Source organism: Macrosteles quadrilineatus, unplaced genomic scaffold (genome assembly GCF_028750875.1).
Source record: "Macrosteles quadrilineatus isolate MER2022 unplaced genomic scaffold, UCM_ALF_1.0 Scaffold_8__2_contigs__length_117827958, whole genome shotgun sequence".
Lineage (NCBI taxonomy): Eukaryota > Metazoa > Arthropoda > Insecta > Hemiptera > Cicadellidae > Macrosteles > Macrosteles quadrilineatus.
This window is the reverse complement of record NW_026542601.1, coordinates 32,225,897-32,253,504: the sequence shown is the minus strand read 5'-3', so window position 1 is coordinate 32,253,504 and position 27,608 is coordinate 32,225,897. Positions and strand designations below refer to the sequence as shown.

Genomic DNA, 27,608 nt, shown 5'->3' with positions numbered 1-27,608 from the left:
TAGCTGATACTAAAATAATATACATGAATTCATTACAGTATATGAAATACATTACTGATATTTTAAGAGGATAAGCTTTTCTTGATAAGCCATTAAAAAAGAATGAAGTTAATTAAACACGTACCGAGATGGTATGTGATTTAAACGTTTTTCACGTTAATATGTGATAGCTTGATGGGCCAATTCTTATCAGTACACTGAAATAATCTGGCTAAACATATTTAAATTGGAAATCAAATGGAATTCAAGGAGTACGTAGACTTTAAAATTTTAAACAAATACTAAATAGAAAAAGTATTGCTTTTTAATACAAAACATGACAACCAATCTATATACATTTTTACAAACAATCAATTATATTTATGTACAAAACACAGAATTGTAGAACAATGTATGAATGATATTTTACTTTATTGAGTTATTTTGTGTAGTTGCAAAACTGCACGCTACTGTACATGTTAATTAGTTGTTTAAATCGTGTTTCGTGCCTACTAATTCTTAACCATTAAACATTCGCTGCATGAAAATTTGCTATGTAGATTAGTTTGATTAATTAATTATGTAATCTATTCCTGCTTAATTAAATTGTTGGCCAACGGGTAAATGATATACTAGGCCTATACACCAAGCCTTCATTATGCATATGGTATGTTACAGTTTTAAATATTAGAATCATATGAATTATAGCATTTTGAAGTCCATTCATATTGCAATAATATGTGATCTTTTGTATATTAATTTTGTAGTTGCAACAAGTACAAATTATTGTTCGTAGTATACTCGTAGATCTTACTATCTTTATGACATTTTTATCCTTAGCAGACTTTTTCAGTATTTGTCCAGAACATGTTGGGTATAATTTAATAAATAGAAAAAATTAAAACAAAAAAATATTAATCTGATATTTTTTTAATGTCATGCATAAATACTTTGGGCTACGCTACATGAAAAAATAAGAGATTTTATAGTATTTTCGTAATGCCTATGAAAGATTTGATGTATTTAGATTGCTTATAAGTAGTAATTTCAATGAAATACAATGTAGTAAACGCAAAAAAACGAAATTGAAATAGTTATAGAAGCAATGCAAATCTTTTTCCATTTATCATAAAGTTTGAAACAGTTCTTCATCAGATCTAAAGAAATTTCATGTTGGACGAGTATCATAGCTATACTACTAAGCTCGTATTACATAGCTAAGCAATAACTTCAAATATTGCCCTAATTCTAAGCGACCCTTGGTGCATAGCACTGCAGTGTTTAGAAATTCCATACATTTATATCACACACAATATAAAGGCAAAGTCTCTTAGAGGGTGTCTCCGAACTTTATGATAATATTTTAATAGGATTATACCAAAGAAAAGCTTTTTCTGAGCCATAATCAAAAAATAAAAATTTAAATTAAAAATATTTAAGATGCATAGTTTGTTTATATAATTCTTAACAAAATTTATCCTCCAATTTCTGTGGTGTGGTTTCTACAGAACTTTTATGGGATATTTCTTTCCAATAGTGCTCTATAAATTTTCTATTTAGCCAATGATGGTACAACTGTAAATTATTATTAAGTTACATTTGTATTATGGTCACTCAAAATCACATCACACAGCAAATATTTTCTCTACAAAAACATGTTTACAACGTTGTAATTTATGGGTTTGTTTAGCAAAGAATATTAAAAATAGCACTTTAGTATTTATGATTTAAAATATTCCACAACAGCTAGCAATGCTTACTAAAAAAGTTATATATAGCCTACTTATACTTGTTTTTTATACATTTTTCTAAATATTTACCCAGAACAAACATTGTCTCCCTACTAATGCAGCCAGTGTCGTGTCGTCTGCTCATGAATATCACATGACTGGGACAACTCTGTTGCACCTTGCTCATTGCGCAATGCAAATCGCAAACATCTGATTGCATTTATGACTTCTTATTAAGTTTTTCTTCAAAAGTAGTAAAAACAGTTTTCAATTGGAAGGTAAATATGTGTTTTTTTTTTACTTTTCTCTTAAACTCCACAAGGAATTAGTATCCATTATATTGTAAAACAAGTACGAAAGAAACGAATGAATGAAAAGAAGGATGAAATTAAGGATTAAGTTTCAAAATAGTACGTATAATATTTCAAAACTACAAACTCACATAATTGCAAAGTGTTATGTTTAAAAATTTACGTAAATATTTTAAATATATTTTTGACATTCTGTCGTTTTCTTTATTTACGATAAAATCAAATTCTACTTTACATTAAAGGAGTATGATTATTGCAATTATAAAATACATTTCAAACACTACTCAGAATGCATTTTAAAAACCTATTCTAATCACATTCACGCGTCTTAGGATCTTAACCGTCTGTCATATTTCCTTATCACGGATAAAGTTGCTGGAACAATTCCTTATCACAAAGTTCTTGAAACGGTAAATGTCTGTTAACTCCTGGTATCACACTCTAGCTCACGGCAGTTGTCTGTTAATGTCAAATGTAGTGAAAACACACATTAGAACTTAGTTCCAGCATTAACCCTTTTACCTCATCATGTATATTGTTTTATCTTAGATTCTTCCTGGATTGGTGAAACAGATTTTGATCTAAGTAGTAATCACTCCCTAAAAAAACAGTACTTTCGTCGTAATTGTTTGGCCAAACGATCGTTCTTTTTGTGTGAATTTGGTCTTACAAGTTTTCGTGGACATACCCCGGAAAGAATGCCTCGTAGAGAACGTTATCTGGAAGTTTGATCGCAACTTTTATTACGTAAGTTAAAGTAAAAAAAAAATAATCATGTTTAAGAACCCCTAAGGCTCCCTTTTGTGTCTCACGAAAGAATATTTATTTTTATGAATAATCATGTACTTTTCAACCCTTTTAAACCTCCCTAATTGAATTGTTACACCCCTCTTTTGTACTACACAAACAATATTCGTTATAGTAATCATTGGGTATTTTCAACAGTTTTAAAACACCTAGTTGAAACGTTACAGCCTCTCCTTTGTGTTACACACATAAATATACATCAGTAAAGATAATTGGCTTTTTTAATATTTAAAACCTCTTGATGAGTTGTTACAAGGAATATTTATTCGGAGGAATCATAGTGTATTTTTCACCGTTTTAAAATCCCTATTTTAATTGTTTTACCTCACCCTTGTGTTACACAAAAGAACATTCATTCGTAGAGCTCATAGCGTATATTTTAACTATTTTAAGCCACCTAATTGAATGGTTACACCCTTTCTTTGTGTTACACAAATTAATATTCATTCGTTGAAATCATTGTGTATTTTTCCATCTCTCAAGAGTCACCGATGCACTGTAAAAGAAACATGGACTACATCTGTATCCTGAACGTAAACAATGTTTTGATGGACAGGATAAAATTGGTTTGGGGTTTGCGGCGTAAGGTCTCCCACGGGGGCTGACCTTTTCCACCCCCCCCCCCCCCCCCTCAACCACCAGGGTCCATCTGGCCTCACTCTTCTGTGTTTATGCGGCAGGCCTTGATTTTTGACCGGTCATCTCAACAGTTTATTCTTGTTTAATTTATTCCGTCCAAATGCTAAAATTTAGTTTCTTAACCAAAATCTTTTTTAGAAACATAAAAATACTTAGGTATTTTTATTGCATTCACATCGCTGTTGGAGAATAGTTTAATACATTTACTAAATCAGGCATTATAAACACATTTACAAATGAAGTTCAAGGTTTTTATAAGAGGAAAATATTGAGGATACTTTATCATTCCATCCTGTCATTTAAAACATACCTTTTTTTATAAGATTGAAGAGAAAGTATTGAAGTTGATAAATACTGTTCTCACACAGTATTATTTTGATACAATTTAACTGTCAGGAAAGAGGAAACTCGTGTCATATAATTTACATGAAGTTGAGCCTTCTAGCCTATGATTCCGGGATTTAGACCCTCATCAACTCTCTTTTTAAACACGTTTATTTACAAAATATAGGTTGTGTGCCCAGGGTATATGCCTAAATCCCACATGGTCTAAAACAGTAAAGGTGGATAAGTTTTCTTCATTGACTGTATTTTTAGACCATCCGGGATTTAGACCTTCAGCAACACTCCCATTAAAGTGCGTAATTTATGTTCCAAAGTGCCGTTACCTAGTTCCATCTAATGACTCTTAGATAGGTAAAAATGTCGCGATCAGAGTTTTAGAGCCTATATTAATATGTTATTCATCTATTACGGAAGAAGATATACAGCCGGCTTTTCTTTAGTGAAACTAACTGATTTAGAATTGTAAACTTCCTCTGCAGAAAAGTCCTACGCAGTTTTTATAAAAACATTATTTCGTAACCACAATTATCTTCGTAAAAAAATACATTTTAATTTCACGTTACATATTTAACAGAAAGGGTGGAATGATTTATCCTTTGTGTGAAAGGAGGTGAGATTAAATGGTAAAAGATTGAGTTGAAACACCCTGAGAGGCGAGAGGGAAAATTTATGTTGCGCTACCTTCAGTGCATCACTGAAATACACACCTGCGCCGTTCGTGTGCCAAATGCAAAGCGAAACCCGCGTATAAAACCAATGAATACTATAATTTCTTGGTGCTCCTATAGTGTAATACATAATCAAACTAAATAGCCTATATTTTTACTTGGTGTTGATTTTTAAATTTTGTATGCAAGTGTTCCTACAAACCACAGAAAATTTTTTGACTGACGAGAAAATATGTTCTTCGAATCAGGAGCAAACATGGTATAATTTTCATGTATAACCTTAATTCATATCTTAGTAATAACGCGGGTCCTTTTTAGAAGAGGGCTGCCACTTTTCAAACTGTAGAAAACCTCACAGATTAGGTTAGGTGATTTTTTTTTGTTTTTGTGATTATTTCTGTTCAGTAAGTAAAAAAAAGTGTGACGAACCCTATAATCTAACCTAACCTAACCTAAACTGTGGGTTTTCCACAGTTGAAATAGTGGCGGCCCTCTTCTGAAAAAAGAACCATTGACGCAATGCTTTATATATATTATATAAACGAACATATTTGTCGACGAAACATAGACGTTTGAGTGGTTGCTAGAAAATCTGAATATTGCTGCCACATTTAAATTAAAACTAGTTTATTTCTTGGTTAAGTTATTTAACTAGAATTTTTAAATGTTTATATGATTAAATTTACCTATTTGTTGGTGATTATACTGTCGTTTCTGGCGACATGTTTCGGGATATTAAATCTTATCATCAGCCATATTCAAATGACACTACTCAAGTTGAGGTCGTCGTTAAACACATACACACGAACAGTGACGGAAATCACAAAACACGAATATCGAAAGTGCAATCATACTGTACGTGAATATACTACAGGACACTAAGACAAGGCACAGCTATATGCGTAATCATTGTTTTTAAAGAGGTATAAACTGATACAAAAATTTATAATTGCCATGTATGAATAAAAAACCCCATTTTTTCCAAGGCAATAAAAAGTATAAACACCTTTAAAATGTCATGGTAGTTCAAAGTACGTTCTAGGAAGGATAAAATTACAAATTTCTAGAAAATATACTCGGGTTGACTTAGAAAGACCGAACCATAAAATCGTCAAGTGGTTGTTTGACAAGGGGAAAGTAAACGTGTAAAGTTGAGGCGTAAAGATGAAATCCGCAGTTTCTCCTTTGATGGCTTAAGTTTCAACTGACTTTCGCACGTGAAAAACTTGTTAACGGCTCTCTAGGAGTGAGATGTGTATTTTAGTTTTATATTTGTGATCTGCTCTACAAAATTATTAATAGTGTTGTTAAACATTTTTTTTTATTTATGTACTTAGTATGTTTCCTTTGAATTTATACCATGAGGCGATTCACAGATAGTAATACGATGTATTTTTCACCATACTGCTGTGAAATGTCCTGCTTTCGTTGCTTGTTTAACACCTGCGAAAACTCATCATTACATTGTTTACTACGGAAATATAATGTTTACTATGCGAAAGTAATGTTAACTATCTTTTTTTGATTTTCGGACGTAAAAACACAGATTTGGTTTGTCAACTGTTTCAATTTTCAACGACCAAAGTAACAATTAAAACTCAAGTTTAACTTAAGTATAATTTACTTTTAATTGTAGGCATAACCTAAAAAATTCTACGAGTGTTGTAATGTTCCAAACTATAGTAAAATAAATATTCGATGTCTGTTTTAATAAAAAAAATAATTATCAGTCTTTGTAGTGGAGCGAAAAGTGACGTCCAAATCACGAGTGAAAGTGGATACAAATTCTTGACCATTTAAATCGCATTTTAAACGTATGTTCTCAAATAGTTATTTAATGACTCACTTTCAACTCTTGTTATGAAATATACTATTATGTATAAAAAATGTTATATAAGTAAAGAAATAATTAATGTTTGAACCACATACTTTAAGATTAAAGCATTTGAGCGATTAGGGATCAACTAATAAAGTGTCCTTTCTTAAATTTTACTTTGTTCAGTGAACAGCACACAGTTTGGGGGTTTTAAGGGTGAATATGATTGGGTGCACGTATATATATAGACAAATTGTGTAGTCTTGTTACTAAGACTGGCTATTTTTTAGCCAGGATTCAACAAAAGCGGGTTTTATAAAAAAATACAGGAATTTAACGAATTGATCCGACACCCTTCTGATAAAAATATAACCCTATAACCACACCCCATGGTGAATAAACAATCTACGCATTTAAAAATTTTCATTTATTGATTAAACAAATTAAAATCATTATTGACTACATTTCTCTGTAGTTTAAGAAGAATAATTTAAAAAGAAATCGGTCTTTAAAACATAGCCTAATACATTTATAAGTACGAAATTCAACTTGATATTATAAATACAAATCATTAAGTAAACGCATAATACACAATCCGTTTTACAAATATTACTATGGCGAACACTAAAACCCGTTTACAAAGACGATTCGGCTGTAAACCCTTAACGAGAAATGTCGTTAAAAAAGTAAAGACCTTTTACAAAGTACCCTCATTTTACAGCTAATGAATATGAATACTTATGAATATTCGTATTGACGTCGTCCCTATGAATATTTCAAACGTCATCAACTTGTTTACAGTCTAGCTGCTGCAGGCTTTTCTTGCATTTTATCTCCACCTTCCAACAAGACCTTCAATCTTTAAATACCCTTCAAGATGTAGGGCCTTCGGGAGAGTGAAGCCTAAAAGGTCAAGCTTTACGAAATTGGTTTCTTTTGATGAAGGGAATAGAAAAATGAGAGATATCGGTTATACTTATTAGACTGCTGTATACACACCAGCCATTACTGTATGAACAAATGTAGGCTACAGAGTTTGGTTCTATTTTTATTTTACAAAGTTGGTGTAGTAGTTAACAAAAAGTTATTATTTATACCATGTGGTATTTTATTCATGTAAGCTCATAATATAAAGGCACCCATTTTAATTAATATCAGGTACCACAAGGAAATAATAAACGAAATTTTTTTTATCACTAATAATAAAAGGAAATATTTTGTATTAAACATTTCAGCTTAAAAATTCTCAATGTAAATTGGACCTGAAACAGTTAAAATGGGATTACTAGCTGGTTAGAAACACGATGGAAAGAATTGCTTAAACCTTTCCACATGACAAACTTGAAAAGAGACAAGTCTTGGAAAATGTAGGTCGATGCTATTTTGACTTATAATCCTCCTTGTCGTTGCACAAATTCTAACTGACATCATGCATATGATAAAAATCTTGGACTGTGAAATTGGTAAATAACTTATTTCCGTTCTAGAAAAACTTCTTCAAAACATTCCAATAGCTTTCAGTATTAAAAAACCTAACGATTCCATGGCATTTCATTTGGTAAACGTGAACCAATAAATTCCTCAAAATATCACAGGTTTAGGAACACCTAAAAACATCCTCGTGGTTGAAGTTTATTTGATGCTTATAAAGCTTCTTGGACATTTTGTGAAATTATTTGAAATATTTTTTTTATCTTTTTCTACAAACTTTATTTAACTTTTCCTCTAAATATATCGTACTGCGAATATATTAATGTAGGTAAATACTTGTTTTTATATATATATATATATATATATATATATATAATAGAAAAACTACTACAGTTAATAAACATAGCATTTACAAGAGGATCTTAGTCAATAAAGAAGCTCAACTTAAACAACAACAAAAATTATACCATACAAAAAATAAAAGGCAGTACAGGTACATGCAAAGGCAAAATGTAAATGATTCCAAAAGTAACAAAAATTATATATTCTGCAGAAATGAGCCTCAGTAGTATGTGCGTGGACTGGAGTTTTTAAGAAATTAGAATTACTAATTTATATATTTTTGTCAAGCGTGTGGTCTAAATGGTATGTTCGACTATTATTTCAATAGTGGTTAGAACGCAAGACTGTTCTGGAGGACAAATTCAAGTATATTTTTACAAATTAAATTTACATTAGACCTCCAACGTTAGTTATAACGTTAGTTATTCTGGTGTTGGTGGGGGCATATGGAAAATTAATATAAGGTAGTTCTCAGACAGGTCAGTTGTTTATTATATATCTACTCATACGACATTCCTTTTTCCTCAGTTCCTATTTAGATATAGTAGAAACATTAGTTGGGGTTTATTTTAATTACACGGTTCACAAACGATGTAATTTCTTTTTAAAGTCTTTCTTAAGTATAGATATGGCTCTACTAGAAGCTAAATCATGTCACTTAGTGGAATAATAAACAAAATTCATCCAATGACAGTCAAAACCACTAAGAAGTACGTACTACAGTTATAAATAATTATAATATAATACATAATCTCGAGGATAAATTACTCGAAACTCACATTCAACAGTTGATTTATTTAATGAAATGCAGTCAGCTTGGAGATGATTTTAAACGCAGTAGGGGATTTAAAGTTTAAATCGCTTTGACATACTTTTTCCAAGAAACATTCATCTGTCTCTTGTAAACTTGACTCGTGGAAAGGTGTTAGATATTTCTTGCTACATTTAGAATCATTAAATTGCAATCTTCTTTTACTAGAAGGATGATTAAGGTAAAACTCTATAAAATAGCGAAAATATAGGTTGATGAAATAGCTCTTTTGGAAACTTTTATAAAAGTATTTGGGATTCTGTTTGAACTCAAACGAAAAATACCCCTTTACAACAGAAATTGAGATTTTATAAAATATAATGGGTGTACAGTCGAATAAATAAATTTAAGAAATTAAATACCCAGGATCTTAAGGTAAATCTTAACTTATTTTTCGAAAAACCTTTTACTCTTTTTGTAATATTTTATAAACTAACCTATTGAATCTGTTAAAAATAAAGTTTTAAACGTTTGGACAAGTACCCTAGTAAGAAAACACTAAAATTTCAACTAATGACAAGTCACTGTTAGTGTAACTAGTAAAATACAGAAGTATTGCGTAATAACTTTACGTAACCAACTACCTAACTTCTTATATAACTTTACATAACAAATTATGACTTTGTAATCCATAATATAAACAAGTTACGGATCAACCCGTTTGCTTAAGCTCTTCAACTACGAACTGAACAAGTTTCGAGTGGGGAAAAGCGGTGTCGAAAAGTTGGCAACACTGGATTATTGCGGTTGTTCAGTTGGTACAACTTCTGTCTTGAAACGTGCTTGAGCTATAAATTGTCCAAGTTAACTTGATTCTTTCAATATGATCTAATCGGGTGTAGTAAAATAACTTAGATATTGTGAAAAAATGTGTTACGAAAAACTAATCAAGAAAGAAGATATGTTCTAACCTTATTTGATACTACCGGACTAATTAAGGTTAGTATTCCAAAGCTGGTTGTGGCTACTTTGAACTCTCTGGTCCTGAGTAATTTAATTTTTAAAGGGAGTACATTGTTTAAAGTGCGCCACACCAGCATAGCCACTACTAGGTCATGCAAGCGTTCCAGGAAAACCACTTCGAGTCTCATGTAGCGTTACAAATTAATACTCAATAACTATGCACGACGTGATTGATGGGAACTACGCAGTATCTATCGATCTGCGGGTTCCACCCAGTTATATTATTAAACGACAAAAGTGTAATCATAACACATATCGGTTCGTTTATGGATTCAAACACGTAAAGTAGTGTTCCCATCTCAATTGATGTCAACAATAATAATGATAGTGATATCAATACAAATGTTGTGGTAGGTTAAATAATGTTTAAACGTTACAAAATATCAATCATATATACAGGGTGTCTCACCTAAAGTGAACCAATAGGTAACTGTTTTGTTATGAGATATAGAGTTAACTTTTTATGGGGTACTCCCCTTTATTTTTTAAGACGTTTTTGGGATGGTTTCAAATTATAAAAATATGTCCACCATTTTCCATATGGCTGCCAATTTTGTTATTTCTTATAGAACTTATGGTATTTTATAATTTTTTTGGAATGTAAATGAAATTTAAAAACGTTTTTATTCTTTATTTTTTTTCTTGCTAAAGCTACATAATGGGGAGATAAAGTGTGTTACACCTAAAAAAAGCTAGTCGTGTACATTATGCATCCTGTAGCTGCTAAACGAGTAAGTTTAGAGAGCAAATACAAAGAAAAATATATCTTAAAATCGCATCTACATTCTAAAAATAATTTTAAAAAATAGGCACGTTAAATTTGATTTGCCTATTTCAAAAATGGCAGCTAACTTTTAATATTGGAACACTTGGTATTTTTTTTGTGTACCAAGCTAAATTGTAACTTCTAAACGAGTAGCTTTAGAGAAATGATTTCAAGAATAAAAAGTTTTAAATTACATTTATTCCAAAACAATCATAAAATACAGAATGTTCCGTATGAAATAACAAAGTTGGCGGCCACATTGGAAAATGACGGTCATTTTTTAAAAATTGAAACCATCCCAATACAATTTTATCGATAAAATTGAAAATTTTACCTATAAAATTGCCAGATTGTTTAATCGACTGAAGTATTAGTTTTATGTGGTAAACGATTTAATATGGAGAAAATAAAGAAAACTGTTAAACTTTATTTAAAACCGTTTTCTCGGTTATTCTTTATTTTATGTACTCTATTTTAAACTAAATACTGTATGAGGTTAAGTTGCGTACCTATAACAAATAAAATTAGAAACCAATAACGGGAAAAAAATTTTCTAAGTAGTGGATTATGCATCTATTATATGCAAGGAAAGCAGGTTGGTCTTTACTCACTGTTTTTTTTTTCCAACTTACACTAACAAAAGGTGTCTTAAAATTAAATTTTTATAATAAAACTCATCATACAAATATTGTGATTACAATTAAAAATTGGCTTAGCAACAGTTTAGGAATATTTATACTGATCCGCAGCCTAAATTCGAAACAGTTTACCATCATAATTGGGCTGAAACTATTGAATAAAGGTATTCAATTTTAATTTAAAACTACTGTAAAGCAGGAAAACAGATATAATGGTTTCAGTTTAAAAGCGGGAAAGAGAGAGGAAGGGTAATTTAAGGGGTAAGGTTGGCAGGAATGGGGAGGATATAAATTATTCAAAACTGTGACAGTCTCGCCTACAGTTGGCAACGCTGGATGAGTGTTGACAACCTTTCAACGTTAAAATTCCCAAAAAACTTTAACGATACGTTCTTCCCTCGTTTTTTACATATTGGTACTGTAACAATTAATAACTACAATCGGATATTAGATTAAGTTAAACACGGTACAATTGGTTAATTTATAAAGATTAAGAGGTTTCCAATCATGTGATAATCATTTGTAATGTAGAAGACCATTTTCCTAAGTAAACAAAATACAATGCATATGTTGTTTTTGAAAATCGGTACTATCGATTAGCGGGTAAGGAAATACTTTTTTAAAGTTTAATCAATTGTACTAAACAATTGATTGAAAAAAAGAAAACACGTTATCATCAAGTACTTAATAAATAGAGCATATTTTGCACGTATGAAAGATATAACTACAACACAAGTTAAGAAACATAGTTTCGACAACAAAAATTGACAGATTACAATGCAATCAAAATTGAAAATTTCTCCTTTATTGTTGTTTTTTATAAAATTACCTTTCAGACTAAAATAAAAAAGTTGTGATCATATGTAATTTCTCATGTTTTGGTTGGGCTACAAAAAAAAAAAAATAATAAATAAAATAAAAATACGACTACTGAAGGAAAGCAAGAGAACATTTTTATATCACTCTTCATTTTTGTAAAAAAAACATATCTGTTTTAAAACCATAGTTTTGTAAACTGTAATAACTCTACACATGTAATTAAAATTAATAAAGTGTGTGTAAAAACTATTTAGTATGAGTATTAAATATAAGCTTATGAGTACATCTGTTTCTTTTGGCAATATTAAGTAACAAATGATTAGCTGTGTAAAATGTTAAGAGAGTTGAAACAGTTAAACTATTTCTCTACAAAACAGTTTATAACATTTCGCTTCAAAAAACCTTCCAAATATACAATTTAACAATTGACAGGAGTTTTTACTTTTACGTATTGCTAGAAACCATTAACAACACAACAACACAACCGTATATGTTTATAAAACTTAGTTTTCTCCACAGATTTTACAAGCTGCAGTAAAAATGAATTGAGTGGAACGGAAGCTTAAACAATGACCATAAACAAGGTTTAAAGTTCGAAACAACGTGTAAATGGCCACCTTTACTGCAAGTCGATCCTAATGTTCCATTCTCCTGTGCTTGTAGTAAATAATTCTATTCTGTTCGATGATAAAAGAAAATCTAATGCAAACGTTAGATAAGATAACTTAAGTTTAAAAAAACAAAACTTTATCAGAGGAACCTCAATAAGAAGACCCTTGATAACAAGTGTGATTTTTAAATCCCCTTGAATTTATTTTACCCCCAATCACATATTCCTCAATAAGAAGTCAACCTCGATAGCAAGTCTTATTTAATAATCCACGTGAGACTCTCGTTATCAAGGTTCTACTTATACAGGATGTCTCACGAGAGGTGTCTCAAATCGATAACGGAAAAACGGCTTAACGTACAAGGATGAAATAAAATTATTTCCTGCTAAATTGACCCCAAGGAATAACGTAAAAATATTTTTAACTTTTTCCCAATACAGGGTGTGCCAAAAACTGAGGGTCACTAGTTCGAATCTCGGAATTTTCAAATGTAAACATATGTCATGTTATACATCATTTTAAAGGTATTTGATAGACAAACATTTTGGCGAAAACAGAAATTAGTTATCTTTTCCGTTTCAAAATGGTGGCAGTTTTTTTGGAAAAAATCTATATTTTTTTAATACTCTGTGTTTCCTATGCCAATGCATTTATCCCTTCTCCGGTTAAATTTTCTTACTCGTTATGAAATTAGCTTTACTTTGATATGCTACAAGTAACGGTTTTTTGAAATTATAAAAATTAAAAAAAAAATTATTTTTGAAAATTTGTAAATGCTCATTTTTCAAAAATTTCAAATAGCAACATATGTCAAGTGGCACATCATTTTATAGGTTTTTTAATTCCTAACAACTTTGTATTTTACACTTACTTCGTATCTCTTTTAGTTTTTGCGTAAATAACAAAAAACCTAATTTTCCTATATCAAATGTATGTTATTTGGGTTTGACGTGGTTTAACACTTCATCAAGTTGGGCCTTTAGTGTTAAACCATGTCAAACCCAGATAACTTACATTTGATATAGGAAAATTAGGTTTTTTGTTATTTACGCAAAAACTAAAAGAGATGCGAAGTAAGTGTAAATTACAAAGTTGTTAGGAATTAAAAACCCTATAAAATGATGTGCCACTTGACATATGTTGCTATTTGAAATTTTTGAAAAATGAGCATTTGCAAATTTTCAAAAATAATTTTTTTTTTGAATTTTTATAATTAAAAAAAACCGTTATTTTCTAGCATATCAAAGTAAAGCTAATTTCATAACGAGTAAGAAAATTTAACCGGAGAAGGGATAAATGCATTGGTATAGGAAACACAGAGTACTAAAAAAATATAGATTTTTTCCAAAAAAAACTGCCGCCATTTTGAAACGGAAAAGATAACTAATTTCTGTTTTCGCCAAAATATTTGTCTATCAAATACCTTTAAAATGATGTATAACATGACATATGTTTACATTTGAAAATTCCGAGATTCGAACTAGTGACCCTCAGTTTTTGGCACACCCTGTATTGGGAAAAAGTTAAAAATATTTTTACGTTATTCCTTGGGGTCGATTTAGCGGGAAATAATTTTATTTCATCCTTGTACGTTAAGCCGTTTTTCCGTAATCGATTTGAGACACCTCTCGTGAGACACCCTGTATATCGTAATTATTATTTAATATGGTTTGTTATGTTTTATCTTTGACTATTATGTTCCCTAATTATGCGCTTGTATTTGTTTTTTTAAGATTCGGGTAGACTATTTTGCGTAGTACATAGTTATAGTTAGTGCTTTGAATTCTTAGGCCTAGCAAAGTTAAGCTTTTACAACACAATAGGTTTCATGTTAAAAGGGCGTAGCAATTCAATTTTACATTTAATACTTTTCTGTTGGTTTAACTGTAGTGAACTAAATACATTGACATTTTAAAACTAAAAAATAAAGTGATCTGTAATCTTTAAAGATTCATACCAGTTTAAAAATAAAAAAATAAACGAACTACTAATAAACAATACTTTTTAAGGGTAGGTTAATTAAGTTCATCAAAGAAAAAAAAAATTAGCAGTGGAACATAAACTCAATGAAAATTTATTACTGTCGATAGAATTCGATACTGTCGATTTATAAATATCGAGCTTTTCTTAAAATAAAATAAAAACATCTAATTAAGTAATCGATTTATTAAATGTTGCTATAATTTGTTATACAATATTATAAACGTTTTAATGATTTATTTAATTGATTAATTTACCTAAAATAGAGTAAAAACACAAAATTACAAAAATATGTGTTAGGGAAACACCAGAAATAAAATATTCACTTTCCGAGGTCTGATATTCTCAGAAACGTTGAAAGAAACCAGAAAAGCGGAAATTCTAAAGCGACGTAACTCAAGTTTTTTTAGCGTTGAGCATCTTTAAATGTGATCTTAAAAAGACGTGGTCTAAAATCTCTCTTCTCTTTTGGCATTTACTACTTTTGACAACTTACAACAAAAAGCTGATTAAAAAGTTCCTAAAAAGTATGAAACATTTTGAATGAATGCATATTTTTAAGTAGAGGACACGAAAATGCATTGATGAAAAGGTATTTTTTAATGTAAATTAAATATTATTAATTTTAACTTATGTTCTCTAAGTCGAGGAAAATATCCACTTATAGTTACAGAATTAAGTATCTAATTCAATATGCTGAAAAAGATCCAATACAATTTATCAAAATCAAGTAACTAGTACAAAAAGACATCGGGTATTTTTTATCATACCAATCTGTTTGAATTAATTTGAATACTTGTTCAAAAAATACATAATTCAGTTTAATACAACATTATGGCTAGGTAAAATTATAAATTAACTAGTGAATTGTAAAATAGGATTATAACAAATTCAGAAATACTGAAATGGTGATAACCATTGATGGAAATAAAACTAAAATTTATTCCAAGAAAATCTTTAAAAAGGAAACCAATGGTATTTTACTTTTGCACGTTGGTAATGGTGATTTTCCCTAAACATCGCATCTGCCCAGTGACAGCACTGAATTATTTATACTCCACCTTGCTATCCAGCTCTCATCCCTTCAAAACCAATAAATAACCTTCCCAACGGCAGCGTCACGACCAATTATTGGGCTTTGGATTTCTATTTCACGTTTGAGATGCGCTGCACAAATATAAGGTTGGGTAATCACTTTTACTGAGAAATAAAGATGGCGACGTATTATAAACGACGAGAACATGTGTGTATATTTAAAGTAAATTTTTAAATATTTAGTTGTATCCATCCAGAGCTCGTGGACTTGTATAATTAACTATCAAACTATTAAATGGGTAAATGCTATAGTAAAATAAATTTTTCGTGTAGTAACATTTTAATTAGAAAAAAACTTTAGATTGTAAAAATAAACATTTCTATAATTTTATTTACCTCCTATTTGTTGAAAATATTGACATATACACTTCAGTCGAGGCTCATTTGTATGCACTGTAGGAATATATCACGTTTACATAAGTTGCACATAGAGGGAGAACTGGGTAATAGGAATAAGAATAAAGTTTTAAAGGGATATAATAAAGCTTGGTGCTACAGCTGGATATAATGAATTGTCAGACTGCGGAACTTGTAAACAATAGGGTCTGAATAAACTCCTAACTATAGTATAAAAACCTTAAATCACTAATTTATTCAAACAATTTACTCAAAATATGTGAACCTAAGAATGAAAAGTAAGAAAACAATGTAAGAAAACAAAAGAGCAAGTTAGGTGAATAATTCTTTAATGAGAATGTCAATTTGAGGGTAGAGAGTAGGAGAACGGAAATAACCTATTGTAGTAACATAGCAAAGAATATGAATAAGGCAGAGGAGTATGAGGGATATGTGAGTAAAAACTTCCCCTAGAAAGAGAAAAAATTAGGGATGATGGTAGGTGCTAGTTGGGATTGAATAACAAAAAATGCACGTAAATTCAATTGCCTCTTAAGAATGTGAACTGAGACAAAATTGCATACTCCTCATGACAAAACATGCGATATTAACTTAAATCTCCTAAGTAATTTCCTAGAGTACTCACTCTTTCACCAGCTCCGTCCTGGTCAGATGGACTCTCCGCATCTCCGCCTGTGTGACAGGGGCGGATGCCTGGTGCAGCAGGGGACGTCTCCTCGGGGGTTGCAGCCTGAGAGACACTGGAGGTTGTAGGGGCGCCACCTGCTCGGCAGCCTCGGCCGCTTCCTCAGGGTCGCCACAGGTGGCTCCGGGGGCGCCAGTAGGAGTGGGCGGGTCCGAGGGAGGTGGCAGGGGCGCCGTCGGGGCCGAGACTGACCGCATGAACGGGTGCGGTGAAGACTCCATCTGGGCACTGGGGGATGTGCTGCAACAAAACGGAATTGTCAGTCTGAGGTTTGAAAACAATTGAAAATGTGGCGAATTAAATAATGCAGCAAGGGAAGACACGTTGAAAGGTTCAGAAGGGAGATAAGAAGGTAAAATGGTTAAGGGAAAAGAAAACAACGGATGCAACAGATCCATGGGAGATTTCTTAGTACTAACTAATCTGACATGCATAATTATTTGGCTTCAAAGAAGGCACTGGAACAAAATAAATTCGGTAGATGTTTATAAATATTTGGAAGAATCAAAGCAAAATAGTACTGTATCTGTTAATCTGGGGTACATTTGGATAATGGAGGAGGTGGTGGAATATATCTGATAACAATTAAGATGAATTAGGCATTTGCATGCGATGAAAACGACAAGGTTTAAAAATATGGTTATTTTAAACAAATATGAGCCTAATTTTAAATTGAAGAACTAGGATGGGAAGTGAGGAAAATAGTAAGGTGGTAAAAAGAGGATAAAATGGTTGGACTTGGACGAGAATGTGGGTTTGAGGATACAAAGTTGGAAGAGAGAAAGAACCTACACTCCTAATAGAGCAAATAATTTGTATAAGGTGAAGGAAGAGGCGAATACACTATGAATGATGTAGGAACATTGAAAGGAGAATAAACTAGGAATTGAGCAGGATTATATGACTAATAAATAAAGAACAAAGAGACATATGGAGGAAAATAAAAGAAAAATAAAACAAGAATACATAGGTAACGATAGTCTAAATATTTTGTATATTAATATAGTCCTTTTAAAACTATTAAGATTCGTCAATTATTAAAAAACAAATTTAATTTAAAATTAGTCAAAATTTAAAAGCTCAAATAACACAAAGTTAACGACAAAAAGGTAAACGAACGTGTTAAAACGTTTATATAATTTCAGATGTAGAAAGAAAGTAAAAAAAATCTCAACAATAATTAATAGACTGATAAAACGAAGAGACAAGAATACAAATATAAATATGCATAACGGAGTGGAAATGTCAGCAGAGAAACGGGTTGAAAGTTTACAGAGACTGTTAACACATTCAATACAAATGCGATATTTTATTCAGCTTGGCCAATCAGAGTCTCGTATCAAAGACCGCTAAACTTCGGCCACTATTTGTTCTGCTGCCTTTGATGTTTCAATCGGAGATGTTTTATTTGGTCCGCAAAGTTCAGATTCTTCACCGATGAACTCCCAAGCTTAACTTTACCAGTAGGGATTAATGAGTCGGAATTTTTTTGACTACTGTTTATCATAATTTTTTTTAAAGAATCGTTACGTAAAAAAAGTAATAATGAATAAATAAGTAGTGTGCTTAAATTAAAACCTTTAAAATACATAAAATACATAAAATACATAAACATTATAAATTCCAACTAGGCTATGCAATAAACCAATTAACAATACATCTTTCCTTATAACAACTTGTATTCGTAGGAATATCAATTGTTTTGTAAAAAGATAATGCCTATAACTGTCTGTAATAATAATAATAATAATGTTTTTAACCGTCTGTAAATAAAACTACTATTTTACATTTACAGACGGTTAAAAAAGACAATCCTTACAAACGCCTTCATTTTCATGAAAGCAGTATTAGTGCAGTACCTAAATCACGTTCTTATAATGAAGGCGTTTGTACAGAATAATTAGCAAGCAATTATAAGGAGGTCGATATAATTTCCACCTGCAAAAATATATACACCACTGGATGTAGCAGTATTAATAAGTATCTATTCAATAAATAAACAATTATTTTTTATACAATCTGAGATCTGCAAATAGACAAAAAAAGGATTATGATAGACGGATTGTTGACCAGCTAAAAAAATTGTTAATAAATGTGTTAAAAACATAATATTGTAATGCAAAACTAAACAAGTGTGTTATGTCTTAACAAATTTTTATTCAAATGATCCTATTACTTTTCTTAAATTGAATTTTAACAATCGTTAGTTAATTTTTCATCAGTGTCTATTCCCGTGGTTTTATATTAAATTGACGCTGGCTCATCGGTCTAACCACCTTAAAGAGAAATGCCAAAAGCTAGAACCGTTAAAAAAAAAAAAATTAAGTTTCACAATTTGGATTTTATTAATGAAAACAACTTTACTGCAAGCTACTTTACACGAAGTACAAATTTCCATCAAATATTTATTCATTCCAATGAATAAATAAGTTATTTCTAGAGTAAATTGGAACAATTAAGAAAACTCAGCAACTGTAGTGTTGTAGAAAGCAAACAGAAAGATCCTGATTCTTAATTGATACTTCTAGTTGAACAATGTTCTCTAGATACTTGAAGATATTGGAAAATTATTTAACTTCTTGCAAATGGATTTATCTGTAGTAATTCACTTTAAATACTTAAGCAAGAATTCTGTACACTCTCTTGTCCCAATAAACTGACTGAAATATAAATCAATCAACTATAACTTTTGTAGAATGTGTGAAGTAATTTTTCTACCTTAAGTTATTAAATTTAGCTTGAAATAGTAGTTTAAAAATTATACAGTATACAATTCGGTTCAAGCTAGCTTAAAACCCGGAATCTCTATTGTTAACATATTTATTAGGTCTACCGTACAATATTTTACTTTAATCTATCAAATTTTACAGATTGGCCACATAACAAGTTTTTTTCTTTAACCGAACCTTTTATTTACCTTGTAGTTTTTAAGTATTTACTGAGCTTAAACCCAATTTAACAAATTTATAAAGTATTGTTGAACTGAAACCTTTAAACACATGTTGGAAAAATCATTCTTTTGAAAGAACATGTTTAAGATACTTTAACGTAACTATTTTTCGTTTAGACTATAATTTATTTGTATTATAATTTCTGGATTCACTGTTTAGTGTACATCATTGTTCTATCGAACGTTTCTAAAAATGCACTAATTTCCACTAGAGATACGCAAATAATAAAAGAAACATAACTGTTGTATAGACTGTTGTGTAAACATTTATTCACCCAATAAAACATTATTATATGAATGAATGACAAGTAGTACTTCTTATTTTGTAATGTGTATATGCCAATGGATATTTATAACGATTTTAATTAACAGCCTAAACCATATTATTGTTTAGTCACCGTTGACCTTATACAGTGGAACCTCAATACAAGCGATCCTTGATAACAAATAGCCTTCAACTTAAACTATACTACCTTTAATTTACATGTTATTTCAAACCTCGATAAGAAGTTTAAAACAAGTCTTATTTGATATCACTATGACAGACTCATTATAAAGGTGCTACCATATTGCAAATCTCAATAACCAATTAAAATTGTTAGAATTAAAACTTTTTAGGATTTTACGATACTTATGTAAAACCTTTCACTATTAAAGTAAAACCCGGTATTATTTTTGCTTTAACAAAACACCAATACATTCATCGCACAGTAATTGCCCCAATGTTTCATAATGAATGATTCGTTTTGCACTAATGTGGTCAAAGTTTGGTCACCAGTTGGGGATTTATGAAGATGGCGAACCGCTACCAGCCTCATGTTTTATCTGTGGTTGACCGAAAATTAATACGTCCCTAGGACAAAGTCGATAAAATTACAGCTATTGGCGGTTCGATCGTGAAAACTTTAGCTTTCAGTAGTTTACCAAACTTAACGCAATACTGGTTTCAATATTGACTTAGCGAACAGATTAATTTGGCTGGAATTTAATCAGTGATAATATTAATTAGGACGGAATTACTAGTAATTTTAGTTAAGGTACTGTGATTTTAGCTTAATATAACGTTATATTTCGGTAAGCAGTGATTTTTCAGTTATATTTTTTTTCAAACAATGTTTTTTTTTATTTAAATGGATTTTTGATTCCAAAGTCCTTTTACGCTGACAATGATGTTAGTAAGACAATTTACTGTATTACTAATTATTTTAGTTAAAGGTTCTGAAGTTCTGATAATTTTTAATAAACAGGCCTTCTTTCCTATGTACATTTGTTTTAGTCTAATTTTTTAAACCTTACAACTTGATTATATTTTAAGGAATTGATAAACATATTTTGAAAACCTTTCAGGCAGGTTTGTTATGAAAACGAGTTTATGTTCCGATACCAAAAATACAACAGTTCTATTATTTAAAGACAGAGAATACTTAACACATGGAGTACACGTAAGAAAATAAGGCACATTTCTGTCATCTCGACCACACTTGTAATTATTAATCAAACTATTGTATAGGTTTGGGCGTGTTGGGTACAGTTAACGTAGCCTAATATCATACAATCACATATGTAGAGATAACTTAAAGTAGCCTACATGTTGTATACTGAACATGATATAAAAAATCCTTTCTTAATCTTTCCAAACGTGCAATAAAATTAGCGGGTTCAATCAAACAGAAAAGTGTAGAAAAAATTAAAATAAAATTAAAATTTTGTATTATCAGATTATATGCAAGTAAATATAGTGAAGGTTCCTGTTCAATACACTAGTACAATACATTTTAGTTCCTATTCAAAATTAGGATAACGTTCAGTCACCACTAAATTAATACAAATAATCCAGCGCAAATGATCAAATTCTAAATAATAATTTCAACATAATCACCCATTTGTACTGCCATTAAGAAATTGCAGACAAACTTGAATCATATTTGATAAAAACAAGAACACAGTTAAAAAACAGCACATGCAAAAAAGGGAAGAGAAACGTAAATTATGACACGATTACAACATTTAATACCAAAGACTTATTAAAAGTAAGCCTACATAATGAAAACCAACAAGTCGATTGCAAACATTAAATTAAAACATGTTTTATATAAATAAATGAAAAAAAACGTCGCATGACAGAGTTGATCGCAGACCGATATAAAACTTCTGAGAAAAGATACATAAACATAAAGTCCTAAGTATTATTTACCGGGAGAGTTTGGACGTAGAAATATGATTCAAAGTAAAGCAATATGTTAAACTCCAGGCAAAACTTTCCAACTGTAGGGCTTGTACTCTGCTTTTGAAGTTAGTCGATTTCTCTTAGAAAACAATAAAATACGATTGTTTAAATTCAACTAAAAGGATATTTTGTTAATCCTGTAACGTTTTTTACACTAAGGAATTTATTTAGTCTGAGTGATTGAAGTAAATTTAACCTAGTGCAAAATGAATATATTGGTAAATTAGTTTAGTTACTAACAAGCAAGGAATATCTGTAAAGATTATAATTGCCGAATTAAAATTGAACCATTAAATCTTGATCATAATCAGATAAATATTGACCCAACTTTGTTCATTTGTAATTATAGTTAACATGTAAAAAATTTATCTACTTGGCTTAAGCTTTCTGTTTAAATTATTTGTTTAACAGCTAGTGGTTTTAAAACCATGTCCTAATTTGATATATTCGTAAAAATCGATAAACCAACAACGTAGCTGGTGTTCGGGTTTTAAACATTGATATCAGTTTATACAAATACAGGGCGTTTGTGAACTCTCTCGAAAAAATTCACAGGATTATTTTACATTATAAACATGGGCCGCCGGAGCCTTGTTTTCCGTCTGTCTGTCTGTATGTGTTTTTTATAAATAACCTTATAACTCGAGTTTGAATCAAGGTACAAACTTTAAATTTGACACACTTGTGTATTTTAACGTGGTACACAAACATGCAAAATTTCATTTCGATGACTATAGCTGTTTCAAAATGGCGGCCATCTAAAATCTTTGACCTCAAATTACATGAAAACCACTAGAGTTACAAAAAAAAAACACAAGAATAACAAAATTTAGGAAATTTTATGCCAAATAAAATGACACCTAGATCTTAAAGATCGGACAACAAACAGCTGAGTTATATTTTTTTTTAATAATTAATAATTTTTTTACTGGCTTTTAATTGTTAATGTTTATTCTTTAAAATCATCTGATACAGAGTACATTACGTAACCTTAAACAGATCTCAATAGTTAAGGTAAAAATAGGACACTTAATACATTTACCATAGTCTAGTAAAAAAAAATTAATGTTGTTGTTAGGGAAAGCCAGCTGTCTTCCATTGTTGTAACAATTTAGAAAGGATCAGATGATTTTTAAGAATAAAAAATAACAATTAAAAGCCAGTAAAGAAATTATTAATTATTAAAAAAATTAACAACTCAGCTGTTTGTTGTCCAATCTTTAAAGATCTAGGAGTCATTTTATTTGGCATAAAATTTCCCACATTTGGTTATCTGTTATTTGGTTTTTGTAACTCTAGTGGTTTTCATGTAATTTGAGGTCAAAGATTTTAGATGGCCGCCATTTTGAAACGGCTATAGTCAACGAAATGAAATTTTGCATGTTTGTGTAACACGTTAAAATACACAAGTGTGTCAAATTTAAAGTTTGTACCTCGATTCAAACTCGAGTTATAAAGTTATTTATAAAAAACACATACAGACAGACAGACGGAAAACGAGGCTCCGGCGACCCATGTTTATAATGTAAAATATTCATGTATTAACCCAAGGAATAATCCTGTGAATTTTTTCGAGAGAGTTCACAAACACCCTGTATAAACGATTTTGACCTGCCAGGAATCGATTGAAAAACATGAAATAAATATATACTATTTGTAAAACTTAATTATTACGTATTTTTATATGATAAAGAGTAATTATTGTGTAGAGTATAATCTAAAACACGTACTTGTCTAAATTGGAAAATAGTTACTTACAACAAGTACATAAGCTTGATAAACCAAAAATATTTGTAGTTACTTTTGTCCAACTATTTGCAATGGTCTATATCAACGAAGCTTTCACTCTTTTAAGTACATAAGTTGATTTTAAAACTGTCAGATTAAAGTTGTTATTGATAAATAATAATAAAAAACATAAAGATAACTTTTTCTCATGTGTTAAGTAGTAAATTTTTCGATCTAAAATATATTATTATTTATATCGAAAAATGTTAAAGGATAAATATTTGTAAAATATGAGGCAAAGTTAGGAATATTTTCCCTCCAAAAGTTTCAACAAAAAGAGTTCGCCCGTCTGGACAACTGCTTTTCCCTCCGGTTTGTTAACAGCTGATTCTACAGTTATTCTCGTTTTGCCATTGTTGCAAATAACTCGGATTTCATATTTACATCTCAACAAAATACACGGAAGATCCTGACTCAGATATATTTAGTATAACATCGTATTGACCTACTGATAATAGACTATATGAAAGCATACATTTTATTGAATTTAAATAACAAAATTTATGATATTTATTATTTAAAAAAATAAACTGGACAGATTTTATACATAGATTTATTTTTTATTTAAGTTGTAAAAGTATTAGTAATAATATTATATTTTTCCAAACTAAATATTTGGGTTGAAACACGAAACAGTTTTAACATTGCACGAGAAAATAGTCACAATTCTCAGCATCTAATCATTGTCGGATTGATTACACGATATTGTTGCAGGTTGTACTGCATTTGTATTTCATATGAACCTTGGCAAAAACATTGTAATGCTACAGACTTTGTTTGGTTGGTACATTTCAAATCATACTTTTATTGAGTCGAAATTATATCCACGCTTATAATGTTGTGATGAATGATTAATGATTGTGTTTAGAGGATTTTCCCAGAAGATTTCATTATAAATAACAATTACAGTTTCCAATACAGTAACTACTTGTATGAAATTTAACGACTTTTCTAAAATATAGTTTTTAAAGCGAAAGCTAGGTTTTTATGTTCAATTGAAAATTAATTTTCATTCATACCTATATTTTTTTATAAATTATATTGAGATAGCCTAAATCTGTTCAACCTCTTCTGTGGGTTAAAATGCTAATTGGAATACATGTGTTAGTTACAGCTAACAAGCGAATAAGAAGATAATAACTTTAATTTTGTTACTGCCTTTCACTACTACAAGCTTTACAAAATAACAGTTTCAACAAGACGATTATTTTTAGTAGGTACATAAAATAAAAATTCAACCAAATTAGTTTACAAAAGTATATATATCAAACTTTTCTCAAACCTAAACATATGACGAGGAGAAATGGAATTTGACTTCCGGTCTAACCGGAAAATACGTCACCCCTGGCGGACGTTACCGGCACTTCCGCAGTGGGGCTCTTACTGCTACCGCTGTACTTAGGGGTGATTTTTTTACTATAATTTTTTAAAAAAAAACAAGATTTTCTGTGAACTAAACTAAATATGTGTTGGCTTATGAGAAACTAAGTTCTTTAAATATCTCTATCAAAGATAGTTAAGTTAAATTCAGTAAATTAATTTAAATGGATCCTTTGGTAATTCTTATTTAAGTCTAACGTTTCTCATTCGATTTCATAGCCCTTAACTCATACTGTATAGTGTTTTTTCTCGAATAAACATATAAATGTTATAGGCTAAAACATTTTACAAGATTTTTCACAAATTGATTGTGAAATAGTGTGGAACTTTAAAAATACACAATGAAAAGTGTGGTACGAAAATAACTTTGTAACAGGAAAGCCAGATCTAAAGGTTAGGTTGGGTTATATACTATTCTAAAGTATTACTTTTTGACCATGTGCTAAACAATAAATGTAATTTTCTATAAATTTAAATTAAGTAACAGTACATAACATTCTTTAAATAAACAATATTTATAACAATCTATCATCATTCAGTATTATAAATACTAAAAACACGCTAACAACTAAACTTATTTGATATTTTAATGAGGTTATTTGTTCCACGTTGTTCAAAACTCTAGAAGCGATTTATTTTCGTTATTTACATTCCAAAGTCTTTGTGATGCAAATTTACTTCGTTGCCCGCTCTTTTAATCCCTGAATATTTTTGCATACTATTGATGGTAAAACTTCTATTTGATTACAATATTGTGGATAAAAAGGTTTTACTTGTATGAAAGGTTTTACCTCAAAAGTCAATTATAGGTTTTTAGCCCAGTGTTGTAAAATCAATCAGAATGTGAAACCGTGAAATTTAATTAGACCTAAGTTATGTTTAATTATTTGAATAAAGTTAATCTAATTTTTTTAAGTTTGTCCACAGGCTATAGAGTAAATACTACGTTTACTCTATATCGGTAGTCTGTGATTTGTCTCTTTGGATATTGATATACTTCGTCGCTTCGAGTACAGATACATCCAGTATTGTGTATACAGCTTTTTTTAATGCAAAGAAAACTGATATTAAACAAAACGTATTATTCACGGAATCGGTTTTGAAATACCAATGTATTTCCTGGCCCAATGAAAAAATAATTTGAATGTACCTATGAGTTATAATATCACGTTTTTTCAAATGCCCAGCTGTCCATGATCATTACCTTTCTATAATTGGCCCTAACTAAGAAACAAAATATCTTAGATAACAAAGATACATAAATAAATCAACCCAAATTTAGTTTACTGTTTAATTTGATAATCATTCCATGATTTAAAATTGATAACTGATATTTAATTTAATAATTGAGCTTATAATGATTTAATGATTTAACATTGAGAATGCCCACTTCGTCTACTAATAGTATAAATGAAAAACTGAAAACGAATGGAATGAAAACATCACAACGAAGTTAAAGTTTCGTCTGTGTGTTTTTGTGCTTCTCAGTAAACAAAAACTGTGTGTTAGTGACACAAGATGGATTTATGTGAACAATAAAACAAACTGGATAAACAAACTGGACGGTGACAAGAGTCGAAACTGGGATGGTGAGGGGATAGTGTGGGGGGAGGGGGTATGTGGTGGAATGTCATTAGAATTTACAGCTTAATTACAAAATTACTAGGTGAGAATAAATTTAAAAAATGTGTAAAACTAGGACCAAGAAAGGATAGAAGAATTTTTCACATGATTTTTTTTTATAAACAACTTTGGGTCGTGTCATTAAATTCGCGTGGAATAAAATATACTTTTGGTCATGTCAAGAGTTCATCAAATTAATAAAATCTACGAACGTTTAATATTAGGCCTAGTAATCTACTTTGAATACTAAGTTAGGTACCTCTTATCTATAGACACTAACAACTATAGTCAGGATTATACCAAAGAGAATAGACCATAGTGGTCTATTGTCTGTAATTTTGCTCAAAGAAGATACAATGAAAACACCTGTTGGGTGTGTTACTGACAAAGTTAGATTTTCCATTTTAGTTTTATTTTTATTTATGGAGGACATTTTATTTTTATTTATTACTTAATCATTTATTTATTTATGATTTTATGGAGGAAATCGATATTTCCTTAGAATTGGAAACTCTTTTAGTTTAATGTAAATAAAAATTTTGTTTTGTGAAAGAAAAGTAGGTCTTTAAAAAGAAATAAATGGTTTACAAAATCACTTTCTGTCAGTAGCTTAGAGTATTTCAGTTTTCTTTTAGAGAAAATGACAGCAACACTGAATGTGAATGTATTCACACTTACACTAATTACACTTATGATGGTGTCTTTACACTCACAAGTTCTATTCAACCAAAGTTACTAGAGACCAGACTACTATTTACTAAGTGTCAACATTAGCATCACACTAATGTATCCCCGAATGGTTTTAAATGATTAACTATAAAAATTATTACAACTAACAACACAAAAT

General features: G+C 30.2%; 1 protein-coding gene across 3 annotated transcripts in view; it reads right to left on the bottom strand.

Annotated features, from left to right (window-relative positions):
* Nucleotides 1–27,608, bottom strand: part of LOC128999870 (inactive rhomboid protein 1-like) — a 301,906-nt gene that overhangs the window by 57,837 nt on the left and 216,461 nt on the right. For all 3 annotated transcript variants that reach the window (XM_054426604.1, XM_054426602.1, XM_054426603.1), the window contains exon 5: nucleotides 16,734–17,033. In XM_054426604.1, the coding sequence (XP_054282579.1) occupies nucleotides 16,734–17,033 (300 nt within the window). The remainder of the gene's footprint in view (nucleotides 1–16,733; nucleotides 17,034–27,608) is intronic.